Source organism: Choloepus didactylus, chromosome 18 (assembly GCF_015220235.1).
Source record: "Choloepus didactylus isolate mChoDid1 chromosome 18, mChoDid1.pri, whole genome shotgun sequence".
Taxonomy (NCBI): domain Eukaryota; kingdom Metazoa; phylum Chordata; class Mammalia; order Pilosa; family Megalonychidae; genus Choloepus; species Choloepus didactylus.
In genome coordinates this window covers 22,587,213-22,611,243 of record NC_051324.1, presented here as the reverse complement: position 1 = coordinate 22,611,243, position 24,031 = coordinate 22,587,213, and the positions used below count along the sequence as shown (strand labels likewise).

Below are 24,031 nucleotides of genomic sequence, written 5' to 3'. Positions count from 1 at the left end.
GCGGTACTCTCCGGGGCCTAAACGAACACCGCCATCCCAGGGACTCAGCGTCGGAGCCCAGCGGTCCCGAACAAGCTCGCCGGGGGCGGGCCGGGGCGGGTGCGTCGGCGCCTGGTCCCCCTAGCCCCCGCCCTCTTCTCCCGGAGCCACGCCTTTACTTCGTGCAAGCAGCCGGTCGGCCCCGCGGGATCGCGGGCGCCTGGAGGGGCGGGGCGGGGGAGGGAGACAACTGACTGGCTGTCGGGCTGCGGGGGGCGGGGCGCCGCGCCGACGACGCCTCGGGCGGCGCTGTCGCTCTGCGCGCGGTTGGTCGGCCCGCGGCGTCGCTGTGCGAAGCCGGAGGGGGTCCCGGCAGGGCTGGCCGTGGCCAGGCCGGGCCTAGCCGGGGCCAAATGCCTCTCCTCTTCTCCGTGCTGTTGGCCTTGCTGCTGGTTGCACTCAGTGCCCTCTTCCTAGGCCGGTGAGGGACTTCCGGCCATGACGGGGTGGGGTGCGGTAGGGTGGCGGGGAAGGAAGAAAAGAGACAGGAGGGGCGCGGGCCGGAACGAGGTGTGCAGGACGGGAAAGGGCCGGCAAGTACGGCGCGCAGAAGGCGGAGGAGAGACGAGAGGAAGGGGCGCGCGGCCCGGGCTGACGGAGAAGGGCCGGGAATGGGGGGGGAAACTGAGGGGTCAGGCGGGGCGTGATGTGATTGTGAGGAGGGGAGCTGGCTCGCGGGTTTTCCTTTACCCCTCCAGACACCCCTACGTGTCTCTCTCACTGAGCGCGAAGGGCAACTGCAGCCTTGCCCTGGGGAACGGGAACAGGAGATCCGGCCGCCCAGGGGAGAGTGGCCTTTGGGCTGGCCGGGTCTGACATTACATAGTTTCTTCTTGCGGGCACCTGCTTGGAGAGGCAGAGAGCCCCCTGGGGAGCCCCTCTGGGGCTGCCTCTCTTTCGCCTCTTCTCCTTATCTCTGGTCTAAGGATTTGCGGGATTGCTTTCTTTATCCTCAATTCACAGGGTGGAATTTAGTTTGGTTTCATTTGGGTGGAGGACTGCCTCGGGTGCTAGGGTCATTATCAGTGTGGCTGAATATGTTGTGGCAGAGTGGTGTTTTGAAAGACAGGAGAGTTGCCCAAAAGATCCAGCACATCAGTATCTGACCCTTTGCAAGGCCTTCCAGGACCAGCAAGGGGAGGGGTACGGGAAGCCATAAGTGTGGGAAGCCATAATCGGGAGAGGGTCCTGTGAGCTCACAGGGAGTTTTGTGCAGGTGGCTTTTGGTCCAGTTGGCCACCAAGTGGTGTCAGCGGAAGCTGCAGGCGGAACTGAAGATAGGCTCCTTCGGCTTTTTTTGGATCCATAATGTCAGTCTTAAGTTTCAGCAGCACCAACAAACAGCGGTGAGTTCTGGGAAACTCCCTGGATATGTGGGTTGATTCAGCTGAATTTCAACTTTTAATTTCCTTTTTTTAAAAGTCTCAGTGGTTTTTCTAGTTAACCCTGGCCTTGCCATCTCTTTGTCAAGGTGTACTTAAAACTAGTGTGGGAACCCTGAGGTTAAGGCAAGTTGGTCAGTTAAAAATGCTTATAGGGCAGAGTGTCCAGGGCACATAAGAGAGACACAGAAGGAAAGCACAGAAGAAAGATAACACAGGAAATAGAAGAACTTACTGTTCTAATTTGAAGGGAAACAGGGCAGGATACCCATATGCAAGTTCAACTAATGTCATCACGAGAAGCAAGATAGCCCAGTGCTGAATATTAGGAGAGAAACCAGTGGAAATGGAACGGGGTGTATTTAGTGGAAGGGTCTATAGCACTTTCTTCTCTTCTATGACCCAGGACCTTTCCTGGCTTAAGCTGTTCATGGTTTACCTAGCAGCTATTGTACAAAGCCTTCTCCCACACTGTTTTAGGAAATTGATAGCCTGTGGATTTCCAGCAAACTCCTTAGCCATGATCTGCCGTGAGTACCTTCTATCCTCAGTAACCCCCTTGGGGAATATTTTGGGGTTGGGATTTGTAGAGTGGAATTCTTCTACAGAGGGAGTTTGGTTCTTTCTGAAGTATCCCTATTAGCCTGCATGCTATTAACTTGTGAGGCTGATATTGACAATTGCTGCTCAAAGACTGTCCGCTGTGATTTGAGCTATATCTCCAGGGAGGACAGAAGAATGAATGTGTGTAATAGGAGGGGACTGCTGTGAAAGGGATGGACCTGGTGATAGTGAGGTCTCTTTTCTGGCAGACACTATGTGGCGTTGTGCTTTGGGGAAGTGCGGATCAGAACGGACCTACAAAAGGTTTCTGGCCTGTCTGCCCCATTCTCCCAGAGCACTGGAGTGCATCAAAAGGAGCTGTCCTTTAGCCCAGCTTTATTGAAAATCTTCTGCCAGGTGAGATGGCTTGTTGTGCTTTCCTGGACTTTATTAGGGATGGCTGGCTTTGAAGTTTTGGGTTGATTTTTCTATTTTGGGGAGTATAATGCTAAGAACTATCCCTCACTTCCTGCTCTTTCTCAGCTGGAAAGAAAGGGTGGTGCCTGGACATTTATCATTGTTTATTTTTGCTTCCTCCTTCCAGCTATTCTCTATTCATGTAGAATCTATAAACATCATGGTTCTCAAGGTGGCTACCTCTGAGTCCTTGTGGCATATTCAAATCAGTAGAAGCAGCTTTCTTTTGGATAGTGATGGGAAAAGGTAAGCATTGGTTAGAAGGGGGTTTGCTTCACCTCCTGGTTGCTTCAGGGTAGGTGGATGTCAGGGCTTCCTTATTAAGATGTCAAGATTTCATTCTGTGCAATTTGAGGCAAGGCTAAGCTTAGACACTTCCACTTACCTTGTTCCTTCTGCCAGCACAGCTTGCTTGGAGGTAAATGACAAGGAAAGGAGCCAAATGTGCTATTATTTTTCCTTTCCCAGGCTAAACTGTCAGGTGAACCTAAGTCGGATCAACAGCAAAGTTTTAAAGAGTGGCCAGTTGGTGAGTATGTCATGGTCATTCAGTGTCTCATTTCCTCCTTGGTGTAAGGCATGAAGAAGCTTAGGGCTTACATTCTAGATTCTGTGTCCTTATGGGAGTCCCTCAAAGCAGTGTTCAGGGTTGCAGACCACCACATTTTGACCCAAACTTCTCAAATCCTTACCCACACCTTATATGCATATCCTTCTTACAGGAGGACACCTGCCTTGTGGAGCTCTCGCTGGCCCTGGACCTGTGTCTAGAGGTTGGCATCAGTAGTCGGCAACTGAAGGCTATCACTGTGGACGTGTGGACACTCAATGCAGAACTGCATGAAGGCCTCTTCCATAGTCAGCTGCTGAGCCAGGGGCAGAGCCTGGCGCCCAGGCCTGTCCCCTGTCCAGGTAAAGCCCCAATCAGTGAGCTGCTTGGCTGCCCTGTTCTCAGGGGTTGTTCTAGAGGTAGAAAAAAATAGTAGTCTCACTACTGAGTCATTAGTCACCATGGCCTTTGACCCTGAAGGTAACTAAAGGAAATAGGGCATTTGCTTGTGGTAAGTGAGGGAACTAAGAAAATAGTGGGTACCTGTCATGAGTTAGGCACTGTATTGTGTGTTTTATATGTGTTTGCTCACTAAACCCTCAGCATTTCACAAATGAAGGAACGAAATCCTAGGAAGGTTAGATAAGATAACTTGATGGCGGTCACATAGCTAGTCAGTGGTAGAAATTGGGTTTAAGTTGTTTGGTCCTAAAGTCTATATTCTTTCTTTCCATTGTGCTATCCTACCTCCCCATACTACTTATGCTGTTAGAGTTTGGGGGAGGAAGGACAGCAAATGCCTGTATCTCTTGGGAATTTATTTTGTGGCCTAAGCTTGACCATTTGCTTGGCCTTTACATGAGAGGATTGGGCCCAGGAGGGCAGGGCATTTGAGAGGATTCAGAGTGTTAAGGATTCATGGCTCTCGTATTATTCATTCATGTTTTCAGAGGTGACAGAGAACTTGGCTGAGCCAACTCTGCCTGGCCTATACCTCCTTCAGCAGCTTCCAGAACGGGTCAGGGTGAAGATGGAAATCACTAGTGTGGTGCTATCTATGAATAGTCAAAAGAGGTGAGATCTCTCCTGACAGAAATGTGGAGAGTGGTAGTGGGAGCTGTATGCTGGCTGTATGCAGCCCACTACTTGCACTGACCTTGCCTGTGGGGCAAAGAGGTTAGCAAGCCTGTCTGAAGAGAATGGCATTCCATACCTCTCTGAGCCTGAGTCTGTTTCTGGTTCAGGCACCTGAATTGGATGCTGAAGCTGCTGCAGTTTCTCTACCACCGTGATGAGGATCAGTTACCCCTTAGAAGCTTCACAGCAAACTCTGATATGACACAGATGAGCACTGAACTCCTGCTGGAAGGTTCATGGGTGGGGGTACTGGTACTGAGGCAGATAGTCTCCTCCCCAATGCCTCAGATGTTTTCTTACTTTAATGTCAGTGTAACTGGGAAGGGGTAGGTGGGAACAATCAGAGAGAAAGAGTTGATAACAATCTGTTCATCTTGCCTGCCTCTGACCCTCTCCTAGTTTTACTTTTTGACCTCTCAGTATTCTCCTCTGTCCTCCCCTCTGGCCTCTTGCAGATGGGTTGTTGCTGTCCCAGAGCCGCCAGCGCATTGTTTGCCTCAACTCGTTCAAGGCTAGTGTGCAGGTGTGATGACCATGGTCCCAGGAATCTTTCCTTTCTCTGCCCTCTCCCTGTTTACCTGCACTGAATTGAGTAAATGAAATAAATAGGAAATCCATGGTGCTGATTTTCTCATTTTCAGGTGACAACCATTGACCTCTCTGCCTCCATGGTTCTGAACACCTGTATCATTCACTACCGGCACCAGGAATTCTCTCACTGGCTGCACATGGTAGCACTGGAGACCCAAGGGTTTAGTCCACCCATTCTTAAACAAAGGGAAAAAAGGTCAGTGTTGTGTTTTTCAGCCACCTTCTTATCAGGTGGATTCTCAAGGATTTTTTTGATCCAGTTTAGAGTAGCATCTTGTGTTAAATACGTTTTTGATTGTTAGATCTTCCTGAATCTTAGTCCTAATAGCCCATTCTCAATAGCATTCCTGTCTTATATATCTTTCCTGTTAGACTAGACTTTGTGGAAGGGTCTCTTCATTTTTGTGTTCTCACTGCCCAGCACAGTGCCTTATATACAAAAATAAATGTTTGTTGAGCTGAACTTAAATGATAAATACTATCTTGTCTTGTCTGCTTTAGATTATCAGGTGGCCCCATCAGGTCAGCAGAGCCATATCTCTTTTATGTAGCACTTATATTGTGCCACATTTAGAACTGAGGTACATGATTTGGAAGTGATGCTCCTTGATTATATTAGGTTGAACCATAAGATACTACTGATGTTCAACCATTTTTGACTTATGAAAATGGCAATTTCATATGGTTCAACCTAATATCTTTCTGGGGTTCCTGCAGATTACCATTGGGAGTAGCAGCAAGCTGATGAGTTCAGCTTTTTATTTTCTAGTTACTTGCCATTCTGAGAGTCACAACAAAACTCTAAACTCACACCTTTACTTCTTTTTTAATTAAAAAAAAATTTTTTATTAGAGAAAAATCATGCACAAAGTACAGAGTTCCCATATACTACCCTATTATTAACACCTTTCATTTGTGTGGTACATTTGCTACAGTTCATGAAAGAACATTTTGATAATTGTACTATTAACTACAGTCTATTGTTTACAGTAGGGTTCACTGTGTTGTATAGTCTCACTTTTTTTTTTTATTTCAATTTTTGTTATATATACAACATAGAATTTCTCCTTTTAACCCCATCACATATATAATTCAGTGCTATTAATTACATTCACAGTGTTCACACTTGGACTTTTAAGGGCTTCAGGAATCTGTTCCATGAGAGAAAGCTACACTGCTTTCCTTATCAAACAATGGTGTCTTTTCTCTGTGCAGAACCTTCCCCCAAATCTTGGCTCCCATCATCTTGAGCACCTCCATCTCCAATGTCAACATTTCCATTCAGCTTGGAGATACACCGCCCTTTGCCTTGGGATTCAATTCCATCTCTCTGGGTAAGGCTTCAGGATGGAAAAGGAATAAGAATCTGTCCATTAGTGGAACCAGGCCCAATTGATGGCCACAGTGGCTCCATAGCACTCCTGTTTTCCAACATCCTTGTTCAGATTACCAGCATCTGAGGCCACAAAGCATCCACCAGCGGGGCGTCCTAACTGTGGATCACCTCTGCTGGCGTGTGGGCAGTGACTCCCACATTCAGCGGGCACCCCACCCACCCAATATGCATGTTTGGGGTGAAGCGCTTGTCCTGGACTCCTTCACGCTCCAGGTAGGTAGGATGCTTCGGTGAACAGGGTCCCACACAGCTTCCTCATTGTGCTTTGCTTTACAGCATGGAGCACTTTGTTAGCAGCAGGCCCTGCTTAAGTTTTCATCAGGCATTACAGAATTGTGCAACTGCATGCTTCTAATGGGGTCCTTCTGCTTCTTTTCTAGGGTAGTTATAACCAGCCTCTGGGCCTGTCCAGCACCCAGTCAGATACCCTCTTTCTAGATTGTACCATCCGAGGACTGCAGGTGGAAGCATCAGACACCTGTGCCCAATGTCTCTCTAGAATTTTATCCCTCATGGGCCCACAATCTGGCAAGCCACCTCTCTCTAGGGAGACTCCATCTGGGGAATCAGTGTCATTATTGTGGAAGGTGGATTTGAAGGTGGAGGACATGAACTTGTTCACCCTTTCTGCCTTGGTGGGTAAGTGGGGCAGGATAAGTGGTTTGTAATCTGGTTCAGTCTTCTTCTCATTTAATGAAGTTAAATGGAAAATTTCTAAATGAGAGGCATGAAATGCTGAAGGTCTCATGTAACTGTTGGACTTAATACTTCTTGAAGATTCATGAAAGGCAAGGTATTAAGCAAGCTATATAAGAAAAAAAACTTAGCCTTGATGTAGTCAAGAGATTGAGACCCATGTAGTATATTTCCTTGTGTGTTTACTTCTGGAGAATAACTGATACTTGTCTGGGAAATTTGTAGAGGGCTTCTCTGTCCCTGCCAGATCTAGTTAGGTTAAGACGGGAAAGGAAAAGTGTCCCTAAAACATGAGGAAAGATAATTGGAGTGAAGGGAATAGGTAAGAAAAGAGAATGAGAATTACAGTTGCAATTTGAGAGCTGGGAACTAAGGCTGATGAGGTTTCTGGATGCTAGGTGCTTCAGAAGTCCGGCTGGACACACTGACTATCTTGGGCAGTGCTGAGACCTCTACCGTGGGTATTCAAGGACTTGTGCTTGCCCTGGTGAAATCGGTCACAGAGAAGATGCAGCCCTGTTGCAAGGCTCCAGACATCCCCACTCCAGTGCTCAGCCTCTCCATGCTCTCCATCACTTATCACAACAGCATCCGCTCTCTAGAGGTAATGCTTCTGTGGGAAGAGTGGGGCCAAATTAGTTCTTCCTTAGGCGTAGAGCATTTCTCCTTCCTTTTTGTCATGTGTGAATCTCATCTCATGAAAAATAGTGTACCTGAGGTTCTCCCCCCCCCCCCGCCCCCGCCCCGGCTTGTTCTGTACCTTTTAAACTTTTTTTTTTTAATGGAATTTCAAATAGAGAATATATGAAATTTCATGTATCCATACCCAGATCCAGTGACTACCAAGTCGTGGCCAATTTGTTTTAGCTATATTCCTGCCAATCTCCCCTGTCCCTGGCACCAGGATTATTTGGAGGCAGATATCAGACATATACAATTTCAAATGTAGAAATTTCACTGTCAATAAAAAAATTTTTTTTGTTTTGTTTTTTAATTATAATCTGGTGTCATTTTGGTGAAGCACTCAGTTCATCCAAGGGCTGGAAGGGATCTGAAGATGGAGGTACTGGCAAGTTTTGAGAAGCTTCCTAATATCTTTTTCATCAGGGTATCAGATGGACATGGGACTCTCTTAGGAGGATGGGGTCTCTTCATGTTTGTTAGACTACACCTTCCTTTGGAAACTGAAGAGTTTCCTTTTCAGAGGCTGGAATTTGAGGGAATTTTTTCATCTTGGAATTTTAATTCCCTCTAACCACTCAGGTATTCAGAACTGACTTTGTTTTTTCAGGCTGACAAGACTCTATTTTCTCCCTTAAGGCATACTTTCTTACAAGTCAATACAAATCATACAAGTTGATACAAGTTATACTACTTTTTAAGAATTGTCAAGAATGCAAGCAGTACATGAAACATTTTCGAATTGATTGTTACAGTGTTACTAGACAGAGTGTGGCTATTATGGAAAGATCATGGAAAGATTACTCATGAGAGGAAACAGTAAAGCCAAATGAAATATTGAGTACTTGCTGTATATACTTGATGTACTATGGTGGATATCAAAAAATTAGAATCCAGTGAGAACCTAAAAATGTTCTTAAGCATAAATGTTAGCTCAGCATATTAGTGCCAGGGGAACAGAGCCAGGGAGGAATTAATGTGGTTACTTAGGAAAGAGTTCTGGATGGAAGATGGTTCTTGAGCCACTGATGCATGCGTATTAGTCCCTGCCTTCTCTAGTGATGTAGGACATGGTAATTGACAGATCCTTTTCTCTTGTTCCCTATAGGTTCAGTGTGGTACAGGGCTGACTTTACTCTGGAGCCCCCCAGATCACATGTACCTGTACCAGCATGTTGTGGCCACCCTGCAGTGTCGAGACCTACTAAGAGCCATTCTATTCCCTGAAATCATTCTATCTCTTGCACCAGAGACTCTTGAGACCATTTCTGAGCTAGAAGGCCGTGCCCCTGAGCCATCCCCCCCAAAGCGGCTACTAAACCTGACACTAGAGGTGAGCACAGCCAAGCTCACAGCTTTTGTGGCTGAGGATAAGTTCATTACCCTGGCTGCAGAGAGTGTGTCCCTAAGCCGGCATGGGGGTTCACTTCAGGCTTACTGCCCAGAGCTGGCTGCTGGCTTTGATGGTAATAGCGTCTTCAACTTCAAGGAGGTAGAGGTGCAGCTGCTACCTGAGCTGGAGGAGATGATCCTTCACCGGAACCCCTTCCCTGCACTCCAGACCCTTCGGAACCGTGTTTGGCTCCTCTCCCTGGGCTTAGTCTCAGTGGAGTTTCCTTATCAATATGACTTCTCTAGAACTCTAGATGAAGCTGTGGGAGTTCAGAAATGGCTGAAGGGGCTACATCAAGGGACCCATGCTCGGGCCATTCCAACTCCTGCCCCACTCCCACCTGATCTGCTCTTGAAGGTTCAGCACTTCTCATGGGTCTTCCTGGATGACATTTTTGAGGTGAAACTTCGTGACAACTATGAACTGATGAAAGATGAAAGTAAGGAGAGTGCCAAAAGGCTGCAGCTGTTGGACGCCAAAGTGGCTGCCCTTAGGAAGCAGCATGGGGAGTTATTGCCAGCCCGCAAAATTGAGGAGCTCTATGCCTCTTTGGAACGGAAAAACATTGAAATCTACATCCAGCGCTCCCGTCGTCTCTATGGCAACACACCCATGCGCCGGGCACTGCTCACTTGGAACCTGGCAGGGCTAGAGCTGGTGGCTCTGGCAGATACCTCCTTCCATGGGCCTGAGTGTGTAGTTGAGCAGGTTCAAGAGCTTGATCCAGGCAGTCCTTTTCCTGCTGAGGGAATAGATCTTGTCATCCAGTGGTGTCGCATGCTTAAGTGCAGTGTCAAGACCTTTCTGGGTAAGTAGCACTTCCCTTATTTGCAGAGGGTGGTGTCTGCGTTTCTGAGCTCTAGGGAGCTCTCTTAGTGATTGATTACAGAGGAGATAGGTTATGTTGGGAACTGTGGCTGTTTTGGGATGGGTGGAGTAGGATGGGTGCGCCCCCCTTCCCTTTCTTTGTTCCTGAATTTCACCCTGAAATTGCTTCGCTAACATAAAGGGACAACTAACACAGTCATCTGTAGGGTTAGTGTGGCTCTTGGATATCACTGCTATGTCCCTCACTTTCTGCTTCAGGGTCTCCATGCCCTTCTTCAGCTTTGCTCCTAACTGTTAGTCCTCATTGTCTAAGTTGATGATGTAAATATAGATGGGTAAAAGTAGTGGCATGGAAAAAAAAGCCTGAGAGTGCTGAGATAGTCCTCTGAGTAGCACTGTGTATCCTCCTTATAACAGTTCGGATCAGAGACTATCCCCGGTACCTCTTTGAAATCCATGACTGGAGGCTGCTGGGTCGGCTTGTGGGCACTGAGCAGAGTGGTCAGCCTTGCTCCCGTCGGCGTCAAGTCCTGCACTTGGGGCTTCCTTGGGGTAATGTGGCAGTAGAGAGGAACATGCCCCCACTCAAGTTCTACCATGACTTCCGCTGTGAGTAGAGGAGGGCAGTTGCTTTGGCTGAAGGATATTTGTGATGGTGGGGGATGGGAGGTAGGAGATGAACTGAGGCCTTTCTCCTGGAGTAAAGGAGGAAGAGAGGGGTGAAGCTGGGTAACAAGTTGTAGCCTTTGCTCCTCTACCCCAGCGGAAATCTTCCAGTACACAGTGGTGTGGGGCCCCTGCTGGGATCCAGCCTGGACACTGATTGGCCAATGTGTAGACCTCTTGACCAAGCCCTCAGCTGACCCCAGCCCCCCCTTGCCTTGGTGGGACAAGAGCCGTCTTCTGTTCCATGGGGACTGGCACATGGACATTGAACAGGCGAATCTGCATCAGCTGGCTACTGAGGTGAGGGGTCCCAAGGAGCCTTTTTCCTTTTGAGGATGGTATCATTGGGGCCTGATACAGCACATGGGGGAAGAGAGAAAGGTATGGACTTGGGGGGTGAGGATGGTTCTCTTACCCATATCTCACCGAGTTTTTGGGGTGGTCTTAGGATCCATACAACACAACTGAAAATATGCACTGGGAGTGGAGCCACCTGTCTTTCCATTGGAAACCTGGTCAGTTTGTGTTCAAGGGTGACTTGGATGTCAACGTGAGAACGGCCTCCAAGTGAGTGGAGTGATGGGTGGGGCCTCAGTGGGGTGGGGGACTCATGGTGGAGGGAGGGGGGAAGAGCTGAGGGGAGGCAATTGACCAGGGCCCTGAGGGCCGGGGCTCCGTTGTGAGGCAGGTATGACGACTGCTGCTTCCTTCACCTTCCTGACCTCTGCATGACACTGGACCTGCAGTGGCTGTGCCATGGGAACCCTCATGATCACCATGGCGTCACTCTACGGGCCCCAGAGTTCCTGCCTGAGGTGCCCCTGGGCCAGCTCCACGACTCCTACCGGGCCTTCCGTTCTGAGAACCTCAATCTCTCTGTCAAGATGGATCTGTCTCAACACAGCGGGAGTGAGGCTTGGGCTTGGGGCAGTTGGGTGGAAGGACTGGGAGGATGGGCCTGGACCCTGAACAATTCAGCTTGACCCTCAAGGAAGCAGATAGGAAAAGGGAAAGGGAGGACTTGGATTAGGACCTTTTTGGGGGAAAGGGTTGTTTGGGACTTTTGAGGTTTGGTGCAAGCAAAGAGCTTAGATCTTTGAGAGAAGGGGTTTGAGGATACTGAGTATGAGGTTGGGTGTTTTTTAACCTCTAAAATCTAAAGCTAGGGAATGATTTCGTTTCACCTCTGTGTTCCATTCATAGCCAGGAAATGTCTGTCCTTTCCTTTGCAGCAATATCTCAGCCCCGAATTCTGCTATATAGTAGTACCCTGCGCTGGATGCAAAACTTCTGGGCAACTTGGACTAGTGTCACAAGGCCTATCTGCAGGGGAAAGCTCTTCAATAACCTGAAACCCAGCAAAAAGAAACTTGGCCAGCACTACAAGCAGCTCTCCTATACTGCACTGTTTCCCCAGCTGCAGGTCAGGCTCCGATGTCCCTGCGGACATCTTCATTCTGTTCCCTTTCCTTGTTTTCTTGTTTTGTCTGTTTCCCAGGCCTATACCTTATCTCTTGCCCGCAGTTTTACTCTCATCTCCGGCATCTCTTATCTTGCATTGGCTTTCTCTCAATTATCCTTCTCATGCCATTCTTCAGTATTATGCTCTCTTTCTTCCAGGTACATTATTGGGCCTCATTCGCCCAGCAACGGGGCATCCAGATTGAGTGTAGTCAGGGCCATGTCTTCACTCGAGGGACTCAGCGGCTTATACCTCAAGGTAAGGTGAAAGCCTCATTTTGTTTCTTCTAGCCTAACTTCTTGTCCTTTTTGCTTTTCTTAGTCCCACTTCCATCTTCACTTTCTGCCTCACACTATTCTATGTATTGTTCTGCATGGACTCTGTGTGCCTCCTTTTGTCAGCTGGCACAGTGATGCGGCGTCTTATCTCTGAATGGAGTGTGACCCAGATGGTGAGTGATCTGAGTCAGGTGACTGTTTACCTGATGGCCTCACCTGCTGAAGAGAATGCTGATCACTGCCTTGATCCCTCGGTAACAAAGACCCACCTGCTGAGTCTGTCTTCTCTCACCTACCAACGGCACAGCAGTCGCACAGCTGAGGAGGTACTGCTTGACACCATATCTTTTCTACCTTACTTATGTTAGTTTCAGGCTAATGCCTGATAAGGTTCCTAACTATATTCCAAACCAACAGGAGCATATATGTCATTATGATGCACTCATTTGAGCTGGCTATGTCAGCGGCTCACTCTGAACAATTCTTTTCCTCCCTCTCCTTCTAAAGATAGTCTCTTACCCTTTAGGAAACAGATGAAAACTTTTTTCCTAGTACCTTATTTGGTGCTGAGTTTTTTTTTCCAATTAGGGAGGGGTTTTAAATTGAAATTCCTTGAGTCATTTAAATACAGTGGGTATAGTTAGAACCTAATCTAATGCACAAGCTAAGGCCACTTAGTTTTTCTTTCTTCAGAGTGTTCTTGTCTCCCCCCATCAGCTTTCTCATTCCACAAGCTTGTTCTCATATTTCTGCCTTTGTGGTTCAGGAGCAATGGGGAGAATTTCCATGCTTCTCTGAGGTCCTTTTCCTGTTTCTTAGGTACTTTCTACTCGAAATGGGGATTCTGCCTTTCATACACACCAGCTGCACCTGGTAGACTTACGGGCTTCCTGGACAACCACCAATCGGGACATTGCTTTTGGTTTATATGATGGCTACAAAAAGGCTGCTGTACTCAAACGTAATCTTTCTACTGAGGCCCTGAAGGGGTTAAAGATTGATCCCCAGATGCCAGCCAAAAAGCCAAAGCGGGGCACCCTGACCAGTGCCCCAGCTCCACCTCGTGTCAACACTCCCAGCTTCAGTGGACAGCCCGATAAGGGGCCATCAGGAGGTAGGCTGGGGGAGATGAGACTCCGTAGGGTTGGCTTAGAACATGGACGTGGATTTGGAAGGGAGTTTGAGAAGGACTGAATCTTGGTTGGGGCCATTTAGGTGTAGAGGTGAAACTACTATTTTTCCATATTAGGCCACTTCAGCCTTACATAACGATGTGGGGGCATTAAAGGGTCTGGTCCTGTGGCCAGGAAAAGAGGATCAGGAAGGAGTAATAGAGAAAAACAGGATAAGTAAGGAAAAGAAGCAAAGGGTTAGAGAATTGTTTTATGTTTTGATGAATTAATTTGTCCAGTCAACAGTATTTACTGAGTATATAACAGGCATAAAGCACTGCTCTAGGTTCAGTGAGGGATATAGAAGGTAAGACATTCTACTTGCCTCAACAAGCTTCTCCCTAGGATGAACTAAGGTTTGGTTCATTCATTCTCTCAGTCACTCATTTATTCATTTTAGCTTTATTAAGGGCTTATAAGGTACCAGATGTGACCCTAGCATTGGGAATACAAGATGAGAAGAAACAACTCAGAGACTAATAGGGAGAGAGACATTTAAATTATAATTTCAATATAAAAATGCTTTGTAGGAATGTTCAAGGTTACTGTGAGAGCCCACAGAAGAAAGTATTTAAATCAGTGTAGGGAAGTCTAGTAGTGCTTTACAGAGAAGAAGATAATTGAGATGGGTCTTGACAGGCAAAGAAAAAGGAGAGGGCACTTTAAGGAGAAGGAATAATGAGTACAAAGGCATGCAAGTTTATTGTGTGTTTGAGAACAAGATGAAAAGTGATAAATGCTATAAGGGAGAAATGAAAGAATATGGGAGTTGTTCCTGACTGGAGTGTGATCAGGAAACAATTTATTGAGGAAGTAGCATTTGAGCTGGACCTTGAAGTTTTGGTGTGCTTGGAACATGTGGAAATGGGGAGGAAGGGCTCTCTAGGCAGAAAGAATAACCTGAGTAGGAATGGAGTTGGGAAAGCTCAATATGTTCTAGAAAAAGTGAACAGTCTGTTTTGGTTGCACAGTGTGTAACTAAAGGATAGCAGCAAGAGAAAAGGCTGGAAAGGACAACTGGAGGTAGATCATCAAAGGCCTTTTATACAGGGCTAAGGAGTTTTTGTTCCTTATTCAGTAAGTAATGGTGAACTACTGAAGGTTTTTGAATAGGGATGTGTCATCATTAGAGTTTTACTTTTAGGAAGATAAATCTGGTGGTGGTGTGTAGGAAGACTGAAGAGAGGAAGAGACTGGAGGTGGGGAGACAAGTTAGGAAACTGTTATGGTTGTCTCAAGAGGCAAGGAGGACCTGAACTAGGTAGAGGCAGTAGGAATGGAGATGAGGGGAGGACTAGGAACATGATTGTATATATAGATTCTAGAAGATTTGGTAACTGGTTGGAATCAAGAGTTAAAACACAGGGAGAAAGCAATGGTGGCTGAGGTTCTGAGCCTGGTAACTGGCTTAATGGTAGCAATAATATCAGAAATAGGAGAGTCGGAACTAAACAGGTTTTGGGAAGTGTCAGGTTGTTGAGTTCAGATTTGGACATGCTGAGTTCGTGGTGCTAACAGGACATCTAGGTAACCTTCTGACAAACAGCTGGAAATAAGGTCTAAAAGTTTAGCACTAGAGATAGAGATTTGGGAGTTTCAGCATACAGCTAAGAGTTAATGCCAAAGGGCTAATAATAATTGCTTACTGTGTGGCAGGTACTCTGACAAATACTTTTATGTAATATTCCATTAAATTCTCACAACTTTATGAGCTAGTAACTATTATTTTATAGAAAAGGAAACTGTGACACAAAGAGGTTAAAGCAAGCTGCCCAAGGTCTCAATCGAGTAAGTGGCAGAGACAGGCAGATTAGTATAATTAAGGGAAAAAAGCAGGAAAGAGGAGGGAATATGGCCAAGGATAAACTTTAGGAGATGTTTACTTCAAAGAGCTGGCAGAAGGAAGAGGGTAAAGAGGTATAGTCAGAGGATGCAGCAAACTGCGCCAAGGGAATGTGGAAAGGAGTGGCCAACAAACAAAATCATGCAAGATAATATGAAGTGAAAAATAAAAGAAAACAGGGGGGAAAAAAGATCGTAGAGTAATTCAGAGGGGTTATGTCTAAGTGAAGAAACGCTGCCATTTACCTAGCATTTCTAAATTTCTGCTGGGAATCTGTTACTTTTATTAAAAATTGGTTTTTAAAAATGAGGGGGAAAATGAAATGACAACCCATATTTTGTTCATGGGGTCCTATTCAAGGGGTGGGGCAGTGCAGCCAAGTGGGGTGGGGTAGAGTGGAATTGCAGGTTGGCAAGGAGATGTTCTAATTCCTTCTTAGCCAAAGAATTTAGAGAAAGATCAGTTTGGCCCTGGCTACGTTCTCGTTCCCTTTGAGACTGACCTTTCCCCCACTTCTGTTTTCCTGCCAGGTGCCTACATGTTGCAGAAACTGATTGAGGAGACAGATAGGTTTGTAGTGTTCACAGAAGAGGAGTCAGGTGTGAGTGACCAGTTGTGTGGTATTGCTGCCTGCCAGACGGATGACATATACAACCGAAATTGTCTTATAGAACTGGTCAACTGCCAGGTACCTTCTTTTTACCAGTGCACCCCCATTACTGGACTCTTTCACCTTCCCCCCACCTCCAAATAAGAATGGGTAGAAAAGAGTTCCAAAAATTATTCCTTTCAGCAGATATTATGGACAACCACTACCATGACTAAAAGTAAAGTTCACTCAGTAGGCCAGAATTAGACCCAGTTGCAGTGGCTGGTGCACTCCTCTCACTAACTTTCTCATCTTCCTTGGTGGCCCTTGTGCTGTGACTTTGCTTCTATCTCTGGCATAGATGGTTCTTCGAGGAGCAGAGACAGAAGGTTGTGTCATTGTGTCAGCTGCCAAAGCCCAGCTCCTGCAGTGCCAACACCATCCAGCCTGGTACGGTGATACTCTGAAGCAAAAGACATCCTGGACTTGCCTTTTGGATGGCATGCAGTACTTTGCCACCACTGAAAGCAGCCCAACTGAACAGGATGGGCGACAGCTCTGGCTAGAGGTTAGTCAGGCAAGGCTGGGAAAGCCCATTGTATCCCGTTTTCCATGGTTAGCTCTTCCACTAGAATAGCTGCCAAAGTTCTTAACGTTACTGGTCCCTACCAGCTTAGCAGAATAATGAGTCTAATAACACCTTAATTATGGGCAATCTCTGGTTTTGTAAGCACATAGTACTTTTTCTTTTTTTAAAATCCCATGGTGTTCTGTTTCATTGTAAGGGAAACTCATTTTCCAGGACACTAGAATAAAATGAGATTGAGCTTTTTTACTTTTGAAAGATAGCTGACCTGTGATAAGATCACACTAATTAGCAGGCAGCAGGTCTCAGAGAATTTTAGATAAGCTATCTGCCCTTTCTCTGACCTCTCCTGTGAAGATGATTGGTTGTTTCAGCAAGGCAGTGAGGTTTAATAGAAAGACTGCTTGTGTAGGAGTCTGGTTATGTGAGTTCTAATGCCAGCTTTGCCATTATACTAGCCATGCACCCTTCGGCAAGTCGCCTTTATTTACAAAATGGAGTTAGTATTTGACCTTTATACATCACAGGATTATTGAAAGGATCAAATGAGAAGGTGCTTTGAAAAATATAAAACTTTATTCACATGGAAAGTAGTCTTACCATTTTTGTCAGTATGTCTGAGGAGGTCTAAGTGTGAAGCAAGATAATGTTTTTGTCAGATGGTGAGATTGTGAGCAGCTGGCATGGCCTAGGGAAGTAGCCTTGCAAGGTTGTGAATTTTTTCAGCTTCTTGGTAAGACCAAATTTACACTATAATCTAGGATATAATAGCATCAGAATTATTAGGTATAATGGTTTTGAGATTTATCTAGCCAGTATTGTGCATTGTCATTACTTATTTAACAGGTGTTAAGTGCCCACACATGTGCTGGGCATGGTACACACCCACCCCCCCACCCCCAAAAGAGTTACTGGATCCAGCTGCATCTGCTAAGGACCGAAGTGATAACTTCATTTGCTGTTCTACTCAGTGGGGATAAAACTGATCCTTTCTCTCTCCTCCCTGGTTGATGCTTCTTACTCCAAGGACCTTAGGGCGCAATCCAGGCAACCTCAAGTGTAATTATATAAGAGGTAATGAGCATTTAGATCAAATGTCCTGCCAAATAAGAGCCAGGTTGTTGTAATTTGAGAGGTCATGCTTATATATAACAGCTGTCGTTCAGGTAAGCAGTACCCTTTATCAGTAGTCTCAGGAGGTAGGCAGAGAAGGTGTTAAGTATCTATCCAGAGGTGGGCAGGGATGAGCTATGCAGGATCTTCCTGTCTAGCATTTTCTGGGCCTCTGTCTTTATCAGGTGTGCTCTTTTGTGCAGCTAAACTCCCCATTTTTTCTCTCAGGCTATGATATTAACAGTAGAGTGGAATGTCCTTGGCTTAGATAGGACGGACTTTGATCTTGCTTTTCCTACATGACTTTGTGATTTGGCAGATCTGCTGTCCTAAAGCCTTGCTTACTGCTTATGGTCTTCCCATATCACTCATTCTGTTATTCGCCCCCAAGGCAACAGTGTTAGAGTGGTTGTCTGTCTGAAGAAAGAGAACAAGAACACAGACAAAATGAGTACCAAAGTGGTGGGAAAGTCATTTGATGATTTGCTTTTAACCTAGCCTGTTGTTTTATTTTTTGGCCTGAGACCTGTGGGCCTGGCAAAGAGTGCATGTAACTCAATTAGATTTGGAGGAGTTGGCTGGTTTGGGGCCAGGAAAGAAAGCCAAATATGCCTTCTACCCTGGGAGATACTTTAAGCTGTTCCATGCAGTGGAGGTCTTCAAAAGTTTAGCTACTTGCAGCATGGAAATTGGTGACTCATTTGACCAAGACAGGCCACTGCTTCTCCAGGAGCTAAAGGTCCCTGCATCTATCTCTAGGTGAAGAATATTGAGGAGCACCGGCAGCGTAGTCTGGACTCTGTACAGGAGCTGATGGAGAGCGGACAGGCAGTAGGAGGCATGGTTACCACCACCACAGGTCAGCTCACCCCTGCCTCACTGCCATGGTTAGGAGCAGATGCACATCCTAAAGGGTCCTCATTTCCTTACCTACTCACTGTGGGAGGTTTAAGGTCAATTTAGATGCTGGAGGAGGACCATTCTATACTGGGCTAGGTCGAAAGCAATGTTGGTCACAACACTTCTGACCAAAAGCCACATGGAGGAAGGGACCCCACTGAGAATGTGTTTCTCTTTTTTCTTTTCCATCTCTTCCCAGATTGGAACCAGCCAGCAGAGGCCCAGCAAGCCCAACAAGTCCAGCGGATCATATCTCGCTGCAACTGCCGAATGTACTATATTAGTTACAGCCATGACATTGATCCTGAGCTGGCAACTCAGATTAAGCCACCTGAGGTTCATGAGAACCAGGAAAAGGAAGATCTCTTAAAGAAGCAGGAAGGTATTTAGGGCTTGAAAGACTTCTAGGAGGGGATTAGGGAACTTGTGAAAGTAGTTATTCCTTAGTGGTTTTGAGATAGAAGAGTTATTATACACTGGATCTTAACGTATCACTTTGCTCTACATTCAGTAAGTTCTGCTATGAGAGAACAACCTATACTCTTGGAGGGAACTGGGATGAATGGGTATTGTTTATGGTTCTGAAACAAGCAAACAGGAATGGTTCCAAATATGGTTAGAAAGAGAGTAGTTATTTAGGGAGACTTGAGCCTTTTATTTAGTTGCTAACAATGATCCAGGGGCTGTGGATACCTTCACCCTCATCCACCATGAGCTGGAAATCTCTACCAACCCAGCCCAGTATGCTATGATCCTGGACATCGTCAACAACCTGCTGCTCCATGTAGAACCCAAGCGGAAGGTAGGCTTAGGCCCTTATAAAATTCCAGTCCACATCACAAACTTCACACCTTGTGCTTTTTTTTGTGCTCCAATAAGAAGCCAGGCTTTAAACTGAAAAAAATAGGGCCTTGTGGTTGGAACATCCTCTCTTAGCCCCAGCAGCAGCTGAAATTCTCACCTAGGAAAGGTCTGAGTGTCCCTGAGACTACAGAGTTTGTTTACTTGTTTCTCTTGGTCAGTTCTCTACTCAGTCACCTAAAACAACTAAAAACAGTAACTATTCCCCACTTCTGGCTCCACCCCTACCCTGCCAGCCTCTGGGGACTGGGTTATTTATTGTGAAATCCACACTGTCATATCTGTATTGACCAACCCCTCTTCCTACTAATAGGGTGACAGATAAAGGTGAGCTTTCCAGAAGAGATCACCATTTCTTATTCCTTTTTCTACTTCATATTAATGCAAGACCTATCTTTTCAAAAATCTTATTCATTTCCCTTTCCCTTTTTAGGAACATAGTGAGAAGAAGCAGCGGGTCAGGTTCCAGCTTGAGATCTCTAGCAATCCTGAGGAGCAGCGCAGCAGCATATTACACCTACAGGAAGCTGTGCGACAGCATGTGGCCCAGATACGGCAGCTGGAGAAGCAGATGTATTCAATCATGAAGGTAATCATTTTAGGCAGTCTGAGGACAGGGGGCTTAGGACGAGGGAGAGCTCCTCTTAGTTTCTCCTCTCCTGGCTCCCTAGTCTTTGCAGGATGACAGCAAGAATGAGAACCTGCTTGACCTGAACCAAAAGCTTCAGTTGCAGCTAAACCAGGAGAAGGCCAACCTACAGCTGGAAAGTGAAGAGCTTAATATCCTTATCAGGTGCCCTAACATTCTTTCCCTGCCCATGGACTGACCATTTTTAAGTCATGTGTGGCTGTAGGAGTAGATTCAGGCATCTCTTCCTAATGAGCCTTGCTGGACTTGGCCAGAGAGGTTGAGAACATGAGAGCTTTCCCTTGTATCCTCAGTTGAATACCTCCTGTGATAGCCTCTGCTAAGAGAAAAACAGGTAGTTGGGAAAGGTCACTTTTGTGGTATTGATACTGTACATCTAAATAGGAAATAATAACTTAAAGTTGATCAGTAAGGAATACAATTGCAGGTACAATCACAGGGATTGTTAGTGGAAAGGGACTACTTTATCAAGAAGCTACAGTGCTGAAAAATGTTATTTGTGCTTTCATGGTCAGGGAGCAGTGAATCCAGTGAAGACAACTGAGGGAATGGCTATCCTCAGAACTAGTCCATCTCTGGTTTTACTTCCTACACCATTCCAGAGAATTCTACCACACCCCTACCCCATAATGCTGATTCCTGTATTGGGTTTTGCCCTTATAGGTGTTTTAAGGATTTCCAGCTGCAGCGGGCCAACAAGATGGAGCTGCGAAAGCAGCAAGAGGACGTGAGTGTGGTCCGTCGCACTGAGTTCTACTTTGCTCAAGCACGGTGGCGCCTGACAGAGGAAGATGGACAGCTGGGAATTGCTGAACTGGAGCTGCAGCGGTTCCTCTACAGCAAGGTATCTGGTGTATTTAGTCACACAAAGGCAGTGGTAAAGAAGCATTGACTTATCTTAGGAGTTCAACTCACAAAAAAGGATAAACGAAAAAAGGACTAATTATGAATAATTATGAATATTATGAATATCTGTTTGTAATATTAAATAATGATACAGATACAAATGAGTTTGATCAAATGCTTCCCCTTATGTAGTAGGATGATTATCCCTAGCATTGTGGCCCAAAGAAAAAAATCTAAGTTTGCCTTTTTTATAGATGGCGCTTAATAGAACCATTCTAATACTGGTATTCAGCTTTCCTGTAATAACCCATTGGCATTGGGGAGGGAGGACATTATTCATTATTCTTCCCTCCAAGGGACATTTGGAAATGAGAGCATTTTTGAATGTCACAATGACTGGGAATTATGTCTAGCATTTAGTGCCCTGGCCAGTAGTGTTCCGTGAGAAACTCTGGATTTGAGGGTGCACTGATTATATGAGATTGAAAGAGATAGCAAAGGTTAGGGTTAGGCTTATGGAGGACCTGAAAGCAAACAGGATATGTAGATATGTAGTAATTCTCTACCAAGCTCCTGGGAAAGGCTGGTTATAGAGGAGGGGGATCTCTGTCTTTATAGGTAAATAAGTCTGATGACACAGCAGAACATCTTCTGGAGCTGGGCTGGTTCACTATGAACAACCTCCTCCCCAATGCTGTCTATAAGGCAAGTCTTATTTCCCTATTCCTAGCCCATTCACATGCTTCCTAGTACAAGGCATTTTTAACACATTTCCACATAGACTCACTTTGGGAAACAATGTGGTAATCTTAAATGGTAAAAGCTTGCCCCTTAGCAAGACCTTTCCTCTAGTCTGCAGAGGATTTGTGTGTTGACTTTTGGCAGAAAGGACATTGGGCTGGGCTATTATTCACTCTCATTCTATAGGTAGTCCTGCGGCCCCAGAGCTCCTGCCAGTCTGGGCGACAGTTAGCCCTCCGCCTCTTCAGCAAAGTCCGGCCCCCTGTTGGGGGTATCTCTGTTAAGGAGCACTTTGAGGTTAGTAACAGTCCCTTGGGAACCCAGAAGCAAAGGACAATCAAAAATTGTGTGTTGTCCTATATCAGGGATGGTGTCTGAGCTTAACTGTTTCTTCAATCTCTTTCTCCCTTTAGGTAAATGTAGTGCCTCTTACCATCCAGCTGACACACCAGTTCTTCCATAGAATGATGGGCTTTTTCTTTCCTGGCCGAAGTGTGGAGGATGATGAGGTTGGTGATGAAGAGGATAAGTCCAAACTGGTGACTACTGGTGAGAACCTTTGTGGTAGGGCTTTAGAAGAATGGGATGGCAGCCCTGGAGACAGCTGCAGCTTGAGAGGGGAGGATAGCTGGTGTGCCTGCTTTTTCACAGGAATACCAGTGGTAAAGCCTCGGCAGCTTATTGCAACAGATGATACAGTACCTCTGGGCCCTGGGAAGGGTGTGGCACAGGGCTTGAATCGGACCTCTGGAGTCAGAAGGTCATTTCGCAAAGTACCTGAGGTACTGTTTGGCCTGGTTGTGGATTTCTTTTTCCTTTGAGTCTACTTCAGGGGTGAAAGGAGAGGTGGATGTTTGGGGACCTGTTTCTTCCTCTGATGGTTTCAGGGGCTCCCATTCCTTTCCTGCCTTTCTTAGCACCCTGTGGATGATATTGACAAGATGAAAGAGCGAGCTGCCATGAACAACTCTTTCATCTACATAAAGATTCCACAGGTTCCACTGTGTGTCAGCTACAAGGTCTGTACCTCCCCAGCATTTTCTAAAACAGGGTGGGAAGAGAACTAGATAAGATCATCAGAAATTACAGATAAGGGGACAGCCAGGTTTCTGTGAAGCTGGAGGTGTAAATCTGATTTTCCTCTCCTCTTCTCAGTATGTTTCTATTGCAGAGGCACTGGACTACTCCCAAGTACTGGCTTGGACTCAAAATGGCAACTCATGTATTTTCCCTTCTTTCCCTCCCCCTCCTCCTTTTGCAGGGTGAGAAGAACAGTGTGGATTGGGGTGACCTTAACCTGGTGCTGCCCTGTCTGGAGTATCACAACAACACGTGGACATGGCTAGATTTTGCCATGGCTGTCAAGAGGGACAGCCGCAAAGCCCTGGTTGCCCAGGTATCCCGCCAGAGCTCATGGCTGTTTGGTTAGCAGGGGCTGGCTAACATATTTGCTGCTCAGCCTTTCATTCTAGGATAGTGACAAACAGCCTTGGGAGAGGGGCAGGCAACCCTTATGTGACTTTTCCCTGTGCCCTCTCCATTGACTTCATCCAGATGATTAAATGGAATGTTTATTGAGTGTTTCATATATGTTAACAACTGTTGGTTTTAGGGAACTGAGGGCTGGCACAACCTCAGTTAAGAATGGTTCAATTTAGACTGTAAGCTTCTTGAAAGCAGAGACCATTTTATTATTTGAATTGCCCCACTGTGCCTTGCATGTAAGTTTAATAAATTGTTGACTTGGTTCATTTTGATTTGTTCTGCCTGATTCACTAATATTTACCTTCCCTTTTACTCTCCTCCAACCTGCCAGGTAATCAAAGAGAAGCTAAGGCTGAAGCCTGCAACAGGGTCTGAGGTCCGAGGAAAGCTAGAAACTAAATCGGACTTGAACATGCAACAGCAGGAAGAGGAGGAGAAAGCCCGGCTCCTCATTGGTTTAAGTGTGGGCGGCAAGAACCCTGGCAAGAAGTCCATCTTTGGCAGGCGCAAGTGATCTGGCAATCCAAGAGTGGCTGCAGTACAGGATCTGACTCTGGCTCAGTCCCCAGGGACTTGTGGGGAGGGAGGGGCTTCCCTTCATCCACCAAGATTTATGGGGTCGAGCCTACCTGGTATTGTGGGGAGAAGTACCACTCTAACAGCTGGCTGGTTCCCTGCAGAGCGTGGTGGATAATACTGAGTTCCACCCTGCACTGATGAGCAGGCCCAAAACCAGAGAAAACGAGAGCAAGACCCAGGGAATGGGCTCAGCTAGGTTCTGGTTCCCTTGGGGTCAACTGAAAGGGTGGGGTAACGCTCTTGATCAAGTGTGATGAATATATATATACATATATATTTCTAAGTGTAACTCTTCTCCCTCTTCCAGAAAGCTGAGGGAAGGGGGCTGATCCTCTATCCTTCACTCCACTGCCTTGTATGAAAGAGGTGTTAGCGTGCTGGGGGAATCACTCCCTCTCCAATATGTGTGTGCCAAGCTCACTTGGGAGGATGGCAGTGGGAACCAGGGCTGGCCACGGGTCCCCTACTCTTCCCCCTGGAGTATGCCCTGGAAAATGGTAACAATGATTTAAAGAGAAAAAAAAAAGTATTTTAAATTTGATGCTTGG

At 46.2% G+C, this 24,031-nt stretch overlaps 1 protein-coding gene across 4 annotated transcripts; it reads left to right on the top strand.

Moving 5' to 3' along the window:
* Positions 1–274: 274 nt before the first annotated feature.
* KIAA0100 (KIAA0100 ortholog) lies at positions 275–24,024 on the top strand. 4 transcript variants are annotated; one of them, XM_037807926.1, is made up of 39 exons: positions 278–460; positions 1,256–1,385; positions 1,902–1,951; positions 2,234–2,381; positions 2,569–2,687; positions 2,910–2,970; positions 3,164–3,353; positions 3,942–4,065; positions 4,236–4,360; positions 4,584–4,651; positions 4,770–4,915; positions 5,935–6,053; positions 6,165–6,328; positions 6,496–6,754; positions 7,210–7,415; positions 8,601–9,693; positions 10,131–10,322; positions 10,477–10,679; positions 10,828–10,946; positions 11,068–11,288; positions 11,612–11,802; positions 12,000–12,099; positions 12,243–12,445; positions 12,939–13,233; positions 15,665–15,822; positions 16,085–16,291; positions 18,182–18,281; positions 18,522–18,704; positions 19,003–19,124; positions 19,617–19,772; positions 19,855–19,976; positions 20,496–20,676; positions 21,297–21,383; positions 21,606–21,716; positions 21,833–21,968; positions 22,071–22,201; positions 22,337–22,438; positions 22,681–22,815; positions 23,236–24,024. In XM_037807926.1, exons 1-39 carry the CDS (start codon positions 393–395, stop codon positions 23,416–23,418), a joined length of 6,708 nt encoding a protein of 2,235 aa, XP_037663854.1. In that variant the 5' UTR covers positions 278–392; the 3' UTR covers positions 23,419–24,024. The 4 variants fall into 4 exon arrangements, 1 of the variants encoding a protein (XP_037663854.1); XR_005212544.1 differs by lacking the exons at positions 22,681–22,815; positions 23,236–24,024 and having other exon boundaries at positions 275–460; positions 22,048–22,201; XR_005212545.1 differs by lacking the exons at positions 12,243–12,445; positions 12,939–13,233; positions 15,665–15,822; ... (12 more) ...; positions 22,681–22,815; positions 23,236–24,024 and having other exon boundaries at positions 275–460; positions 11,126–11,288.
* Positions 24,025–24,031: the final 7 nt, after the last annotated feature.